The sequence below is a fragment of the Mobula birostris genome, chromosome 9 (genome assembly GCF_030028105.1).
Source record: "Mobula birostris isolate sMobBir1 chromosome 9, sMobBir1.hap1, whole genome shotgun sequence".
Lineage (NCBI taxonomy): Eukaryota > Metazoa > Chordata > Chondrichthyes > Myliobatiformes > Myliobatidae > Mobula > Mobula birostris.
The window spans coordinates 86291694-86308946 of record NC_092378.1 but is presented as its reverse complement, the minus strand read 5'-3'; the positions used below and the strand labels follow the sequence as shown (position 1 = coordinate 86308946).

Genomic DNA, 17253 nt, shown 5'->3' with positions numbered 1-17253 from the left:
AGATCATTACTAATGCTCCATGCTAATGCTTGAAAGATCATTACTAATGCTCCATAATCTCTTCAGCTACTTTTTTCAGAAGCCAGAGCTGTAGTCCATCTGGCCCAGGTGACTTAACTACCTTCAAGCCTATCAGCTTCCCAAGCATCTTCTCCTTAGTAACAGCAATGACATTCACTTTTGCCCCGACACTCTCAAGTTATTTGCATTCTGCTAGTGTCTTTCACATTGAAGACTGACGCAAAATACTTATTAAGTTTGTCCATCACTTCTTTGTCCCCCATTACTATCTTGCTACTCTGGTCCCTCTTTTACTCTTTATATATCTGGAAAATACTTCCATTTATTTTTATCTATTTATTGTGATATAGCGCAGAATAGGTCCTTTTGGCTCTTGATATTCTCTTTTATATTATTGACTAGCTTCATCTTTCATCTTTTCTCTTCATATAGTTGATCAAAACCTTCTGTTGGTTTTTAAAAGCTTCCAGTCTTCTAATTTCCCACTAATTTTTGCAATATATCAGCCCTCTTTTGCTTTTATGCTGTCTTTGACTTCCCTTGTCAACCATGGTTGCCTCATCATCCTTTAGAATATTTATTCATCTTTGGGATGTATTTATCCTGCTGCTTCCAATTTGCCCCCAGAGACTGCAGCCATTGCTTTTCTGCTGCCGTCCCTGTTAGTGTCCCCTTCCAATCAACCTTTGGACAGTTTCTCCCTCATGCCTCTGTAATTCCTTTTACTCCACTGTGATATAATACTGATGCATCTGACTTTCTCCCACTCAAACTGCAGGGTGAATTCTGTCATGTTATGATCATTGTCCCTAATCAAATGGTTTATTATACAACACTCAGTCCAGAATTGACTTCCCCTAGTGGGCTCAACCACAAGCTGCTCTAAAAAGCCATCTCGTGGACATTCTACAAATTCCCTCTCTTGGGATCCTGCACTAACCTGATTTTCCCAATCTACCTGCATATTGAAATCTCCAATGACTATAGTAACATTAACCTTTTGACATACATTTTCTATATCCCATTGTAATTTGTAGCCCACATTTTGGCTATTGTTCGGAGGTCTGTATATACTTCCCATTAGGGTCTTTTAACACTTGAAATTTATTTATTCTACTCACAAGGATTCTACATCTTCTGATCATATGCAACCTCTTTTTAAGGTTTTTATTAAATCTTTCATCAACAGAGCCACCCCACTCCCTCTGCCTACCTGCCTGTCCTTTTGCTACAAAGTGTATACTTGGATATTAAGATCTCAACTATGATCTTCTTTCAGCCATTACTTAGTGATGCATAGTGTCATACCTGCCAATCTCTAACTGATCTACAAGATCATCTACCTTATTCTGTATACTGTGTTCATTCAAATGTAACATCTTCGATCCTGTATTTATCACTCTTTTCGATTTTTTTTTCCCTATGTTATGCTTCAACTCATCCCATTGACTGCAATTTTGCCTTATAATCTGCCTGTCCTTCCTCACTGCAGAATGTTCTGACTTTTATACCAATTGTCCGATCCTCAGCCTTATTACTCTGGTTCCCATCCCTTTGCCAGGTTAGTTTAAACCCTCTTCAGCAGTTCTAGTAAACCTGCCCACAAGGATATTGGTCCCCTTTGGGTTCAGGTGTCACCAGTTCTTTTTGTATAGTTCATACCTTCCCCAGGAGAAATCCCAGTGATCCAGAAATTTGAAACCCTGCCTCTTACACCACAAACTCAGTCACTCATTCATCTGGAATATCATTCTATTCATGCCTTGACCAGCATATGATACTGGGAGAACTCCAGAGATTACTAACTTGGTGGTCCTGCTCTTCGGCCTCTTCCCTAAATCCCTATACTCACTGAACAGTGGTTCTTCCCCCTTTTTACCTATGTCATTGGTGCCAATGTGCATCACAACCTCTGTCTGCTCCTCTTGTGAATCCTCTGCAGCCACTCTGAGACACTTTGGATCCTATTTCCTGTGAGGCAACACATTATCCTGCCTTCACTTTCACAGGCACGAGATCTGCTGTCTGCCTCACCAACTATCAAATCTCCTATCACTGTCACTCTTCCTCACTTTACCCTTCCCTGTTGAGCCTCAGAGTTTGCTACAGTGCCACTGGCCTTGCTGCTGCTGCTGCTGCTGAGCCCTTATAGATCATCTCCAACGCCCCCTCCCCGCCTCCCAGTAGTATTCAAAGGGTATTCTGGTGGTCACCCATCCATCTGAAGCCTGCACTTCTGGGTGTAACCACTGCCGTAAAAGAATCATCTATGAGGTTTTCAGCCTCCTGGATTATCCTGAGTGCATCCAACTCCAGCTCCATTTCCTTGATCTTGTCAGTCAGGAGCTGAAGTTGGGTGTACTTCCTGCAGATATCATCATCAGGGAGATTGTTAGGTACTGTGAAATCCCACATCTCACAAGAAGAACATTCCACTACCTAACTACCATCCTGCCTACACTTGTTATGCCTCTAACTTCTCAAGCTGAAGTTCTAGCCTTAGCCTGTTCACACCCAAGCATGTTGAGCCAAAGTCTGATCATTCTTACACTGGACACTCTGCTTACTCCTAGTTTCTTTTTATTGGCCCCTTCTGAGTGTCTAAAGGATTGCAACGATTGCAACCCACTGAAAAGCTCTTTTGAAACCTCGCACAGCCTCACCAACGAATAACCTCTCACAATGATTGCAACCCACCAAAAATTCCAGAAGGCCCCAAGCTCTTTTAAATCTTTGTGCATCCTCACCAAGGCAACATTTATTTTTCATCCACACTTGGAATATTGTGTTCAGTTTGGGTCTCCTCATTATAGAAAGAATATTAAAAGTTCAAAGTAATTTTTTTTTCTCAAAGTACATTTAAGTCACCATATACAATCATGAGATTCATTTTCTTCCAGGCATTCATTGTATATACAAAGAAACACAAAAGAATCAATGAAAAACTATATACAACAAAATGGACAAACAACCCATGTGCAAAAGACAATAAACTGCAAATACAAAAAGAAAAACAAATAATAAGAATAAGAATAATAAATAAGCAATAAATATGGAGAACATGAGATGGAGTCCTTGAAAGTGAGTTCCACACACAAGATGCTGGAGGAACTCAGCAGGCCAGGCAACATCTATGGAAAAGAGTAAACAGTCAATGTTTTGGCCAACGCCCCTCATCAGGACTCTGAGTGAGTCCATAGGTTGTGCGAACAATTCAAGATTGGGTTGAGTTAAGTAATCCCCTCTGGTTCAAGAGCCTGATGGTTGAGAGGCAATCTGACAGAGCTTGATCAGTTTTGTAAAGAAGAATGGGGAAAAACTGATAGAGACCTATCCACGCAGACTCAAGGCTGTAATTGCTGCCAAAAGTGCATCTACTAAATCTTGATTTGAAGGGGGTGAATACTAATGCAATCAATTATTTTGTGTTATATTTGTAATTAATTTAGATCACTTTGTAGAGATCTTTGAAATGAAAGCGTCTTTTTCTGTTGATCAGTGTCAATAAAGCCAAATTAAATCCACTGATTGTGTTGTAAAACAGTAAAACATGAAAACTATTGGCAGACATCCCAACCTGCAAAAACTCATTTCAGGGAGGTAGCACCATCAATTTGTGGGAGACTCCCGGAACTTCCGGGCGAGGTGGGATGTCTGCAATAGAGTAGCTCCTTAGCAGCTAGCCAGCTAGTTTAAATAATGTTAGCTATACTAATGAACGAATGACACCTGTTAAACTCACCTCAACATGTCTTTTACATTTACAGTCTTAACCCACCATGGGCAATAGAAAAGTCACTGTTGCAAACAGTGCAGCGAGCAAAACTGTCATTATTTTGACCCCGATTAGGCAGGGGTACACTTTAGGGTAGTCTGGGGTGACATACGTTTTATATTTTCTCTTTTTTGGAACACTCTGGCATGGTGCGCTCTCGCTTTCTCTCACGCTCTCTCTCTCTCGCTCGCGCTCTCACTTGCTTTCTCTCTCCCCTTCTCACCCGCGCTTTCTCTCTCGCTTGTGCTCTCACTTGCTTTCTCTCTCCCTTTCTCGCTCGCGCTTTCTCTCTCTCTAGTGGTCACTCTCGCGCTCTCTCTCACTTGCTTTCTCGCTCGCTCTCTCTCTCTCATGGTCGCTCTCGCTCGCACTCTTGCTTGCTTTATCTCTCGCTTTCTCTCGTGCTCCCTCTTGCTCTCGCTTGCGCACTCGCTCTCAAAAAAATTGATTTCCGTGATATTGTATATAACTTGTGGGCGTCAGGGAGCCACTATTAATATGCAGGAGACTCCCGGAACTTCCAGGAGAGGTGGGATGTCTGTATTGCGTGGGGGGATGAATACTTTTCATAGGCACTGTAGCTGCTGTCGTGCCTTCTTTGTAATTGCATCAATACACTGGTGCAGGATAGATCTTCAGAGATTTTAACAATCCGGAACATAAACCTGCTCACTCTTTGCTTTGCTGATCCCTTGTTGAGGACTGGTGTGTGTTCCCTTGACTATCCTTCCTGAAGTCCATTATCAATAATTACTACTGTGATTGAATATAAACTGTTGTCTCTGGATCAACAAGGCAGAAATTGGGCTGTGAACCAACTGTACAGTGTAATAAATACTTCAACCACTTATGCAAGGTTATTGATCTGAAATATTACCTCTGTTTTACCACAGATATTGTCTAACTTGCTGTTTCCATTTTTATTTTTGGTTTATATTTTACATCTACATTGTATTTGTGGTTTAATTTTACACTATCCCTATCCTTATCAAATCTATTTAGTTTGTACACATGCAAAATTAATGGACAAAAGCAGAGTCACCGGGAATCAAGAAGAAAACCACTGTATAAGTATATCCATCTGATAATTTCAACCTGATGATTGTAATATTTTTTGGTTTCCAACAGAAGCTTGCCGGAAGAGAAGTTTAAAGCGAAAACTTTGTTTGAAGGTGCATCTAGAAACGGAAGGCAGACACAACAGACCTCCATTGATGGAACTAGTGTAGAAGTTGAACAAAAGAAAAGTAGGGCTTTGGAACGAAGGAAAGAAGGGCGTTCAAAAACATTTGACTGGGCAGACTTTCGCCCAGGACAACGGGAGTCCAATGGAGGAAATGTCCGCAGAACTACTACTCTATTCCTCAAGACTGTGTCTAATTCTGAAAAAGACTTCCAGAACTTGGAGCTGGACCGTGCACGACGGCGTGAGGAGAGGCGTAAGCGATTTGAAACAACTGCTCTTGATGATATGAACAGGATGGAAGTGGATACATCCATATGCCCAGAACCTAAAAGTGTTAATGTGGAAATTGAAAATCAATGGCAGCAAGTGGAAAGTACACCACTACGAGAGGAGAAACAGATTCCAATTCTCATTGTGCAGCCTTCCAATGAAGATAGATCTCCTTCACAAGATCTAACATTAATGCTAGAAGAGGAGGTAAAGTATAACCAATCCTGCGAGGTGGGAGATAGTACAGCTTATTTTGCAAATGATCATTGAAATATTTGGAAGTATGAATGAGAATGATGTATAAATTTCATATAATCAGCTTTTTTATATGCAAAAAAATGAACAGCAAAATGAGCAACTTTTTAATTTCAGCTAAAAAACATACCTCTTCCATTACTCATCCTCTAAATTTCTACTTTTATTTCTCCCATAAGATTGGTTGAATTATGAGGAAAGAATTGATTTGAATATATTAGCACAGGACATGCATGATAGAAGTACCAGTTGGTAATTTCCTGCTCTGAATTACATTCTTTGGTTTATACCAATTTATAATAAATAATGTATTTCTAAGATTGTCTAAATACAGTGGATTCCAGTTAATTGGGACACATTGGGACCAGTACATCTTGCCACAAATAAGCAGCTGAACCAACTAGCCAAAGTTTCATGATAATAGTTTAAAAGGTATAAAAATGACAAACTATGATTTAACTAAGTAGAAAATTATGTATCTAAATAAAATGCAGAACAGATTAGAATGCTACCAATACTACCACTGTGGTACAGAATTGTGTATTAGTTCCTAAGTGTTATCAATAGAGGAATTCATCCAGTGTGTATTTGGCCATGTTCTTTTGATTGACTAAATGAACAAAATCACTGCAGGCAACTACTGTAAATAATGAACTGCCTTCAAACAATGCTTTCAATGATTGAATTTTCCAAATCTTCATTTTTATTCTATCATTTAAGGTGATTGTCAATACCTTCAAATTCTTCGTAGTTTCTAACGAAGTAGTGAAAACATTTCATCTTTACTCCCGGCTGTTTGAAGGCTTGAAGGCTTGAAACAACAGCAAGGGAAAACAGTTCTGAATTGTCTTACTGCTTATTTCTCACCAGCTTACTCAGGAAACTGGCATAGTGTATATGGAAGGAAGGGAAACAAGCAGTAGTGTCATGGAACATATAGAGATTAAAGAGGAGGAGGTGCTTGCTGCCTTACAGCGAATAAAGGTAGATAAATCCCCCAGGCCTGACATGATCTTTCCTCGGACCTTGAGAGAGACTAGTGTAGAAATTGCAGGGGCCCCGGCAGAAACATTTAAAACTTTCTTAGCCACGGGTGCAGTGCTGGAAGATTGGATGGTAGCTCATGTTGTTCTGTTGTTTAAAAAAGGCTTCAAAAGTAAACCAGTTAATTACAGGCCGGTGAGCCTGACATCAGTAGTAGGTAAATTATTGGTAGGTGTTCTGAGAGATCGGATATACAAGTATTTGGACAGCCAAGGGCTGATTAAGGATAGTTAGCATGGCTTTGTGCGTGGTAGATCGTGTTTAACAAATCTTACAGAGTTTTTCAAGGAGGTTACCAAGAAAGTAGACGAAGGAAAGGCTGGGAATGGAAGGCCTTTGACAAGGTCTCACATGGGAGGTTAGTTCAGAAGGTTCAGACACTAAGTATCCACGGAGAGGTTGTAAACTGGATTCGAAATTGGCTGTGTGGGAGAAGACAGAGAGTGGTAGTGGATGATTGCTTATCAGACTGGAGGCCTGTGACTAGTGGTGTGCCTCAAGGATCTGTGCTGGGACCATTGTTGTTTGTTGTCTATATCAATAATGTGGTAAATTGGATCAGCAAGTTTGCTGATGACACTAAGATTGGAGGCGTTGTGGACAGCGAGGAAAGCTTGCAGAGGGATCTGGACCCCAACTGGAAAAACAGGCCAGAAAATGGCAGATGGAATTTAATGCAGACAAGTGTGAGGTGTTGCATTTTGGAAGGACAAATCAGGGTAGGACATACACAGTAAATGGTACGGCACTGAGGAGTGCGGAGGAACAAAGAGATCTGGGAATTCAGATACATAATTCCCTAAAAGTGGCATCACAGGTAGGCAGGGTTGTAAAGAAGGCTTTTGGCGTCCTGACATTCGTAAATCAAAGTACTGAGTATAGGAGTTGGGATGTTATGGGGAGGTTTTATAAGACATTGGTGAGGCCAAATTTGTATTGTGCACAGTTCTGGTCACCTAACTATAGGAAGGATATCAGTAAGATTGAAAGGTTGCAGAGAAGATTTACTAGGATGTTGCCGGGTCTTCAGGAGTTGAGTTACAGGGAAAGGTTGAACAGGTTAGGACTTTATTCCTTGGAGTATAGAAGAATGAGGGGAGATTTGATAGAGGTTTACGAAATTATGAGGAGTATAGACAAAGTAAATGTGAATAGGCTCCTTCCACTTAGATTAGGAGAGATAAATACGAGAGGACGTAGCTTTTGGGTGCAAGGGGAAAGGTTTAGGGGGAACATTAGGGGGAACTTCTTCACTCAGAGAGTGGTGGGAGTGTGGAACGAGCTGCCATCTGACGGTAAATGAGGGCTCACTCTTAAGTTTTAAGAATAAATTGGATAGATACACGGATGGGAGAGATCTGTAGGGATATAGACTGGCTGCAGGTCAATGGGACTAGTGGAATAATGTTTTGGCACAGACTAGAAGGGCCGAATGGCCTGTTTTCTGTGCTGTAGTGTTCTGTGGTTCTAACTAATAGTGACAAGAATCACTGTTTTTTGAACTCAAACACACACAACTTACATTATTTAAAAACTATTTGCTTTAAGCATGGCGTAGTGTCTAATGGTCATATAAGTGCCATGACGCATGACTGAGGCGAGTTAGAAGCTGTACGGCAACAGTCTCCTGTCCCAATTAAGTTGCATAATGTCCCAAATAAATAAAGGCAATCCCGGCTATTTCCTTCATTAGTTTTTTTTCTTCAACCAATTAACTAATGACCCAATTAATTGGAATCAACTGTACTTCAAATGCTGTCTAACCAAAGTTATAAATCTTAAATTTAGATTATAAGACTATAGACCGTAAGATGCTTTGACTGAAGTTTACAAGGTATTAAGGGGAACTAATAAAGTGAATAGGCCAGAAGACCATATGATATAGGAGAAGAATCAGGCCATTTGGCCCATCGAATCTGCTCCACCATTTCATTTTGGCTGATCCATTTCCCTCTCAGCCCCAATCTCCTGCCTTCTCCCCATATCCCTTCATGCCCTATCAACCTCTGCCTTGAATATACCCAATGACTTGGCCTCCAGAGCCACCAGTGGCAACGAATTCCACAGATTCACCATTCTCTGCCTAAAGAAATACCTCCTCATCTTCGTTCTAAATGGACGTCCCTCTACTCTGAGACTGTGTCTTCTGTTCTTAGTCTCCCCCAGCATAGGAAAAAGTCCTCTCCGTATTCACTCTACTAAGGTCTTTCAACATTCGATAGATATCAATGAGATCCTCTCCTTATTCTTCTGAATTCCAGTGAATATAGGTCCAGAACTATCTAACGCTCCTCATATGATAAGCCTTTCAATCCTGGAATCATTTCCGTGAACCTCCTTTGAACCCTCTCCAATGTCAGCACATCCTTTCTTAAGATAAGGGGCCCAAACCTGCTCTTAATACTCTGTGAGGCTTTATACAGCCTCAACATTACATCCTTGCTTTTATGTTCTGGTCTTCTTGAAATGAATGCTAACATTGCATTTGCCTTCCCCACCACCAACTCAACCTGCAGATTAACTTTTAGGGAATCCTTTACAAGGGCTCCCAAGTCCTTTTGCACCTCAGATTTTTAAATTTTCTCTTACTTTCGGAAATAGTCTGCGCTTTTCTTACACCAAAATGCATGACCGTACACTTTCCAACATCTATTCCATTTGCTACTTCTTTGCCCTTTCTCCTAACCTGTCTAAGTCCTTCTGTAGCCTCTCTACTTCCTCAACACTACCTGCCCTTCCACCTATCTTCATTACAGGGATGACAGGCAGGATAGTAGAATGCTTCTCTTGCAGGATGTGGGAAGGTACGGAGACCTCGAGTGTCCCTGACAACTACTATTGCGAGAAATGCATCCAGTTGCAGCTTCTAACAAACAGCGTTAAAGAGTTCAAGCTGGAACTGGATGAACTCTGGATCATTTGGGAGGCTGAAGGGGTAATAGATTGGATATATAGAGAGGTAGTTACACCCAAGATGTAGGACACAGGAAACACAGGAAGGGGAAAGTGGTTAAGGAGTCAGTGTACAGTACCCCTATGGATATCCTTCTCAATGACAGGTATAGCACTTTGGATACTATTGGGGAGGATGACCTAGCAGAGGAAAGTCGCAGTGGTCGAGTCTCTGGCACTGAGTCTGCCTCTGTGACTCAGAAGGGAAGGGAGAAGAGGCACATTGCAGTAATGGAGAATTCATTAGTTAGGGGAACACACAGGAGGTTCTGTGGGCGAGAACGAGATTCTCAGGTATGTTGCCTTCCAGGTGTCAGGGTCCGAGATATCTCGAGTTGAATCCTCAGAATTCTTAACTGGGAGGGTGAACAGCCAAAAGTCATAATCCATGTACGTACTAATGACATGGTATGAGTGACGAGGTTCTGCATAGGGAGTTAGGTGCTACGTTAAAGGGCATGACCTCCAGGGCTGTGATCTCAGGATTGCTACCCTTGCCATGTGTTAGTGAGGCCAGAATGAGGAAAATTATACAGTTTAATACAAGGCTAAGGAGTTGGTTTAGGAGGAAGGGCATTAGATCTTTGGATTACTGGCCTCTCTTTCATGGATGGCTTGCACCTGAACTGGAGGGGGACTGATACCCTAGCGGGAAGGTTTGTTAATGCTACACGGTGAGGTTCAATCTAGAGTTTCAGGGGGATGGGAACCGGAGTGCCAAAACAGTTAGTGGAGAGGCTGTGGTGGCAGATGTTGGTTAGACCTCAGACAAGGTTAGGAATCAAAGGGTTGAGCATGATGCGACTAATGTCCTCAGATGTTTCAGTTTTACAGTAGAGTAAAGGATAAGCATGAGAGAGGAGTTGACTAGAATTGATTGGAAAAGAACACTGTTAGGGATGACGGCAATGGCTGGAATCTCTGGAAGCAATTCTGAAGGCATAGTATATATATATACATCTCAAAGAGGAAGAGGTTAAAGGAAAGTCACAACCGTGACTAACAAGGGAAGTCAAAGCCAACATAAGAGCGAAAGGAAGGACACATAATACAGCAAAATTAGTGGGAAGTTAAAGGATTGAGGAGCTTTTAAAAACCAACAGAAGGCAACTAAAAAAGAAATTAAGGTAAAAATGGAATACAAAAGCAAGCTAGCCAATAATATTAAGGAAGATCCCAAATGTTCCTTCAGATACATAAAGTGTAAAAGTGAGGCAAGAATGGATATCGGACTGCTAGAAAACAATGCTGGAGAGATAGTAATGGGGGACAAGGAAATTGTGAACGAACCGAATAACTGTTTTGCATCAGTCTTCACTGTGGAAGACACAAGCATTATAGTGGAAGTTCCAGGTGTCGGGTAATGAATGTGTGATGTTACCATAACTTGAGAGAAGGTTGTTGGGAAACTGAAAAGTCTGAAGGTAGATAAGTCACCTGGACCAAATGGTGTACACCCCAGAGTTCTGAACGAGATAGCTGAAGAGATCGTGGAGGCATTAGTAATGATCTTTCAAGAATCAATCGAACCTGGAATGGTTCCAGAAGACTGGAAAATTGCACTCCACACTTCAAGAAGGGAAAGAAAGGAAACTGGAGAGGGTTCAAAGGAGGTTCACTAAAATGGTTCCAGAATTGAATGGCTTGTCATATGAAGAATGTTTGATGGCTCTGGGCCTGTATTTGCTGGAATTCAGAAAAATGGGGGATGACCTCATTGAAACCTATCAAAAGGTGAAAGGCCTTGACAGAGTGGATGTGGAGAAGATGTTTCCTATGTGGGAGAGTCTAAGACCAGAGGACACAGTTTCAGAATAGAGAAACATCCTTTTTGAAAAGAGATGAGGAGGAATTTCTTTAGCCAGAAAGTGGTGAATCTGTGGAATTCTTTGCCACAGGCAGCTGTAGAGACCAAGGTTATGAGGTTGGCACAACATTGTGACCTATAGTGTGCTCTGATGTTCTACTTTCTGTGTAAGAACTCTTCTGGCCTTTGTGGTATGTATTAACATATTTTAAATGTCAAATGGGGAGAAATGTATCACCTTAACAATTGAGCTTTAAAAATAAAGGATTCAGTACAGTGCTTAAAGATCATGCTGGAAACCAAAATCCTTGATCTTTCCAGACTAGCAGCAGCTGATTTAGTTCATGATCCGTTCTCCCATTCTGTGAATCATGACTGATGTGTAACTAACTTTATCTAAATTCAACAGAATAAAGTATGAATCTTGGATTTTCTTTCTTTTTAAATCTTTTTATTGAATAAGTATACAAAAAGGTAAGCCATATAGGTACTAATACACTGTTAGAATATAATAAAATTACAGGAGATATTAATACAGAAAAAATGATACAAACAATGTAATTTAAACATAACATACTAAGGTAACATAATAGTATACTAATTTTATATATATATATACCAATAGAGAAAAGGAAAAAAAAACCCCAAAAAACCCCACCGTGCAACTAAACTAAAAGCAAAGCAAAGCAATGGGCTAACTTGGAACCAAGTAGAGTTAAAGAACTTAAAATCACGTCCTCAAACCCGACCTCCATTAAAAACAGTAAAAAAAACAAGAAGGGTATATAAATATGGAGCAAAAAAAGAGGAGGAAAAAGAATTACATTAAATGAAAATATTGAATAAAAGATCTCCAGGTCTGTTCAAATTTAAGTGAGGAATCATAAAGATTGCTTCTAATTTTCTCCAAATTCAAGCATAATATCGTCTGAGAAAACCAAAAAAAGGTAGTTGGAGCATTAAGCTCTTTCCAATGTTGTAAGATACATCTTTTCGCCATTAAAGTAAGAAATGCAATCATTCTACGGGCTGAAGGAGAAAGACTACTGGAAATTTTAGGTAGTCCAAAGATAGCAGTAATAGGGTGAGGAGAGATATCTATATTCAATACCTTGGAGATAATATTAAAAATGTCTCTCCAAAAAGTTTCCAGAGTAGGACAAGACCAGAACATATGAGTTAAAGAGGCTATCTGCCCCGGACATCTATCACAAAAAGGATTAATATGAGAATAAAAGCGAGCTAATTTATCTTTGGACATATGTGCTCTATGAACAACTTTAAATTGAATTAGGGAATGTTTAGCACAAATAGAGGAAATATTGACTAATTGTAAAATCTGCCCCCAGTCATCCACGGAAATGATAGACCCCAATTCCTGTTCCCAATCTACCCTAATCTTATCAAATGGAGCTTTCCTAAGTTTCATAATAATATTATAAATCATAGCCGATGCACCTTTCTGACATGGATTAAGGTTAATTATAGTATCTAAAATGTATGTAGGAGGAAGCATTGGAAAAGAAGGAAGTATAGTACTTAGGAAATTTCTAACTTGTAGATATCTAAAAAAATGTACTCTTGATAAATTATATTTATTAGATAATTGTTCAAAAGACATAAGGGAACCATCTAAAAATAAATCCAAAAACCGTGAAATACCCTTAATCTTCCAAATTTGAAAAGCATGACCCGTAAAAGAGGGAGAAAAAATATGTTACCTAAAATAGGAATCGCTAGCCCAAATTGGTTAAGATCAAAAAATTTCCTGAATTGAAACCAAATACGTAAGGTATATTTAACTATCAGGTTAGATACCTGTTTGAGGCATTTCAAATCAAAAGGAAGAGAGGAACCTAAAATAGAGCCAAGTGTATAGCCCTGAACAGATTGTAATTCCAATGCTACCCATTTAGGAATGGATAGTATATCCTGGTCAAGTAACCAAAATTTCATATGTCGAATATTAATTGCTCAATAATAAAATCTAAAGATGAGTAATGCTAAACCTCCATCTCTCTTAGCTTTCTGTGAATGTACTTCACCCAGTCTCGGGTTTTTATTTTGCCAAATAAATGAAGAAATTTTTGAGTCAACTTTATCAAAAAAAGATTTTGGAACAAAAATCGGTAATGCCTGAAATATATATAGAAATTTTGGCAAAAAAAAACATCTTAACTGCATTAATACGACCAATCAAAGTTAAATATAAAGGAAACCATTTAGATGAAAGTTGAGTAATATGGTCAATTAAGGGTAAAAAGTTAATCTTAAATAAATCTTTGTATTTACAAGTAATTTTAATCCCAAGATATGAAAAATAATTATTAATCAATTTAAATGGAAAGTTATGATATAAGGGAAGTTGTTTATTAATCAGCAAAAGTTCACTCTTACTAAGATTTAATTTATAACCTGAAAAGAGACTAAATTGTGCTAATAACTCTAAAACAGCAGGGATAGATTTTTGAGGATTAGAAATATATAAAAGTAAGTCATCAGCATAGAGTGATATTTTATGGGACTTTAAGCCCCGAGTTATCCCAGTAATATTTGGAGATTCTCGAATGGCAATTGCAAGAGGTTCTAATGCAATATCAAATAATAAAGGACTAAGAGGACAACCTTGTCGAGCGCCTCGAAAAAGAGGGGAAAAAGGTGAGCTTAGAGAGTTAGTACGGACCGAGGCCACAGGAGAATGATATAACAGTTTGATCCAGGATATAAATTTCGAGCTAAAATTAAACATTTCAAGCACCTTAAATAAGTAAGGCCATTCTACTCTATCAAAAGCTTTCTCAGCATCTAAAGAGATAACACACTCAGGAACATTTTGTGAGGGGGTATAAACAATATTTAACAGTGTGCGAATGTTATAAAAAGAGTAATGACCTTTAATAAAACCCGTTTGGTCTTCCGAAATAATAAAAGGAAGTACTTTTTCTAATCTGTTTGCTAATAATTTAGAAAAAACTTTAGAATCAACATTTAATAAAGATATTAGTCTATAAGATGCACATTGAGCAGGATCTTTATCCTTCTTTAATATTAGAGAGATTGACGCTCTATTGAAAGATTCGGGAAGTTTACCAAGTTTTAATGAAGCCTCGAAAACCCTACAGAACCAAGGGATTAATGAAGGTGCAAAACATTTATAAAATTCTACGGTAAACCCATCAGGGCCAGGAGCTTTCCCCAAATTCATAAAGGAAATAACATTCTTAATCTCATCAGTGGTAATGGGAGTATCTAACATAGAAGACATATCCTGTGAAATCTCAGGGAAGTCTAGGTTGTCTAAAAAATCACTCGAGGAGACTCTGATTGATATAAGGAAGAATAAAAATCACAGAAGGTTTGATTAATCCCCGCATGATCAAGTATCAGTCGGTCATTTTGATTATAAATCTGATTAATTTGAGATTTAGCATAATAAGACTTCAATTGGTTAGCCAGCAGTTTGCCAATTTTGTCACTGTGTACATAAAATTCACTTCTTGTTTTCTTTAATTAGTTTACAATCGAGGACGAAAGTAATAAACTGTGTTCCATTTGAAGTTCAGTTCTTTGTTTATATAACTGCTCAGAGGGAGCTGTAACATATTTCTTATCAATTTCCTTAATCTTGTCCACAATTACCAACTCCTCCTGCTTCAGCTTCTTCCTCAAAGCAGCAGAATACGAGATAATCTGACCACGAATATAAGCTTTAAAAGTATCCGAAAGAATGTTCACAGAAATATCCTCTGTATAGTTGGTTGTAAAAAAAAGATCAATCTGTTCATTCATAAAGTTAACAAAATCCAAGTCCTGAAGCAACAGCGAATTAAAACACCATTGTCTATTATTTTGTGTATTGGCCTGAATTTTAATAGAAAGCTTAAGTGGAGCATGATCCGAATGGTTATAGAGTCATAATCACATTTAATCACTGAAGAAATAAGACGAGAGTCAATAAAGAAATAATCAATTCTTGAATAGGAATGGTGAACATGTGAAAAAAAAGAAAAATCTTTTTCCTGAGGATGCAAAAAATGCCAAATGTCCGTCGACCCAGAATCAGAGAGGAATGAATTAATCAAAGTTGCAGATTTATTAGGTAAGGTCTGTAGAGGAGCCGAACGGTCCAAAGCTGGAGATAAACAGGTATTAAGATCTCCACCCTAGATCAATGAAAACTCATTCAAATTCGGGAACTGATTGAATAATGATTTATAAAATTCCGGACAGTCCATATTAGTAGCATAAACATTAACCAAAACTGCCTTTTTATTAAATAGTAGACCACTAACCAGTAGAAATCTACCATTCGGATCAGAAATAATATCATGTATTATAATATAATAAAAGTAACTGAGGAGTCTATAAAAATAGAGACGCCTCGAATCATAGCGTTGGAATTCGAATGAAACTGTTGGCCCTTCCAGAATTTAAAAAAACGTAGTCTGTCCCCCCTCCGCACATGGGTCTCTTGTAAAAATAAAATTTGTGCTTTAAGTCTCCGGAACACTTTAAAAACTCTTTTCCTTTTAATAGGATGATTAAGACCATTAGTATTCCAGGAGACAAAATTAATAATAGACTCCATAAGCCCTAAAGTCAACCCGCAACAAGGAGGATTGACGATAGGCTCGACCCATGAAGCCGGAAAGGGAACAGAACAAATAAGAGATACCGGGAAGGAGAACGCATCCAATACTTCAATAGTGTACATAGCCCAAGAAGAAAGAAACTAAAACGTGAAGCCCCTCCCACCACCCCCCACCCCATGACCCCAAGGCTAAATCTAACACAGACCAGCCAGAAAGAAGCAAGCACTAAAACTACCCCCATGACTTCCGGTATACGCTCCCTAAAAAAAGTGTAAATATAAAAAAGATCAGCTAGTTATAAAACAGTAAAAGAATAAAAAAAGTAAATCAATTAAAACAAACACTTAATATTACAGAGAAAAAGCCAGAAAATATAAAAAAAAACCGCAACAAACCCCAGACCCTATGAATAAACAAAAAAAGAAATGAAATTATTAACATAAACTAGTTATGAAAACCTACAAAAAGAAGTAGATTTAAAAACTACAAAATTTAAGGCCTCAAAGGAAATACGTAGAATGACGCTGAGGGAATAACCACCCAGAATCCCCTGGGAAAAAGAAAGGAATGACGCAGATAGAAAGAAAGTTTAGCAGCCATATTAATTAATCAAAAATAAACTTTTCTGCCCATATACGGCAAAAAAAAATTAAGACCGACAAATTCACAACCTCAGATCAAACAGAGATAGTTAAAAATTACGATTAAGATGTTGAAGGTGAAGATTGATCCAGATAACTCTGGGCATCCGATGGAGATTCAAAAAAACGGAGGGCTCCATCCAACGTACGAATCCTTAGACGTGCTGGGTAAAGCAGTGCTGGTTTTAAATCCATCTTGTAGAGTTCTGACATCACAGATCTGTAACGAACCCGCTGATCCCGAATTGGTTTACTGAAATCCTCCACGAATCGGAACTTAAGATCCAAAAAATCAATGTAACCTTTAGATCGAACGAATCGAAACAGTTTCTCCTTGTCTTGAAAGTAACGAAAGCGTAAGATGACATGTCGAGGTTTATCTAACTTAGATGAGTATGATGGAACTCTGTGAACGCGATCCAATAACGGTGGTTGGTCAGGAAATACAGTAGGAAATGCATCTTTTAAAAGTTGAGAAAAATACTTCATAGGGTTATCAGATTCAACAGCTTCACGTACCCCAATCATTTGAAGATTCTGCCGTCGCATTCTGGATTTTAAGTCAGAGTTTTTAAAGGTCAGAAAGTCAAGTTTCTTCTTCATTACATTAATTGTTTCTTCGATTTTCTCCATCTTAAGTTCATTTTGTTGCGTGGATTTTTGAAGATCAGATATAGCCGACTGATGTTCCGTAATAGATGTTTGTATCT

At 38.8% G+C, this 17253-nt stretch overlaps 1 protein-coding gene across 5 annotated transcripts in view; it reads left to right on the top strand.

Annotated features, from left to right (window-relative positions):
• LOC140202864 (myosin phosphatase Rho-interacting protein-like) overlaps nucleotides 1-17253 on the top strand; it is a 305303-nt gene that overhangs the window by 211664 nt on the left and 76386 nt on the right. For all 5 annotated transcript variants that reach the window (XM_072268356.1, XM_072268355.1, XM_072268357.1 and 2 more), the window contains one exon: nucleotides 4925-5459. In XM_072268356.1, the coding sequence (XP_072124457.1) occupies nucleotides 4925-5459 (535 nt within the window). The remainder of the gene's footprint in view (nucleotides 1-4924; nucleotides 5460-17253) is intronic.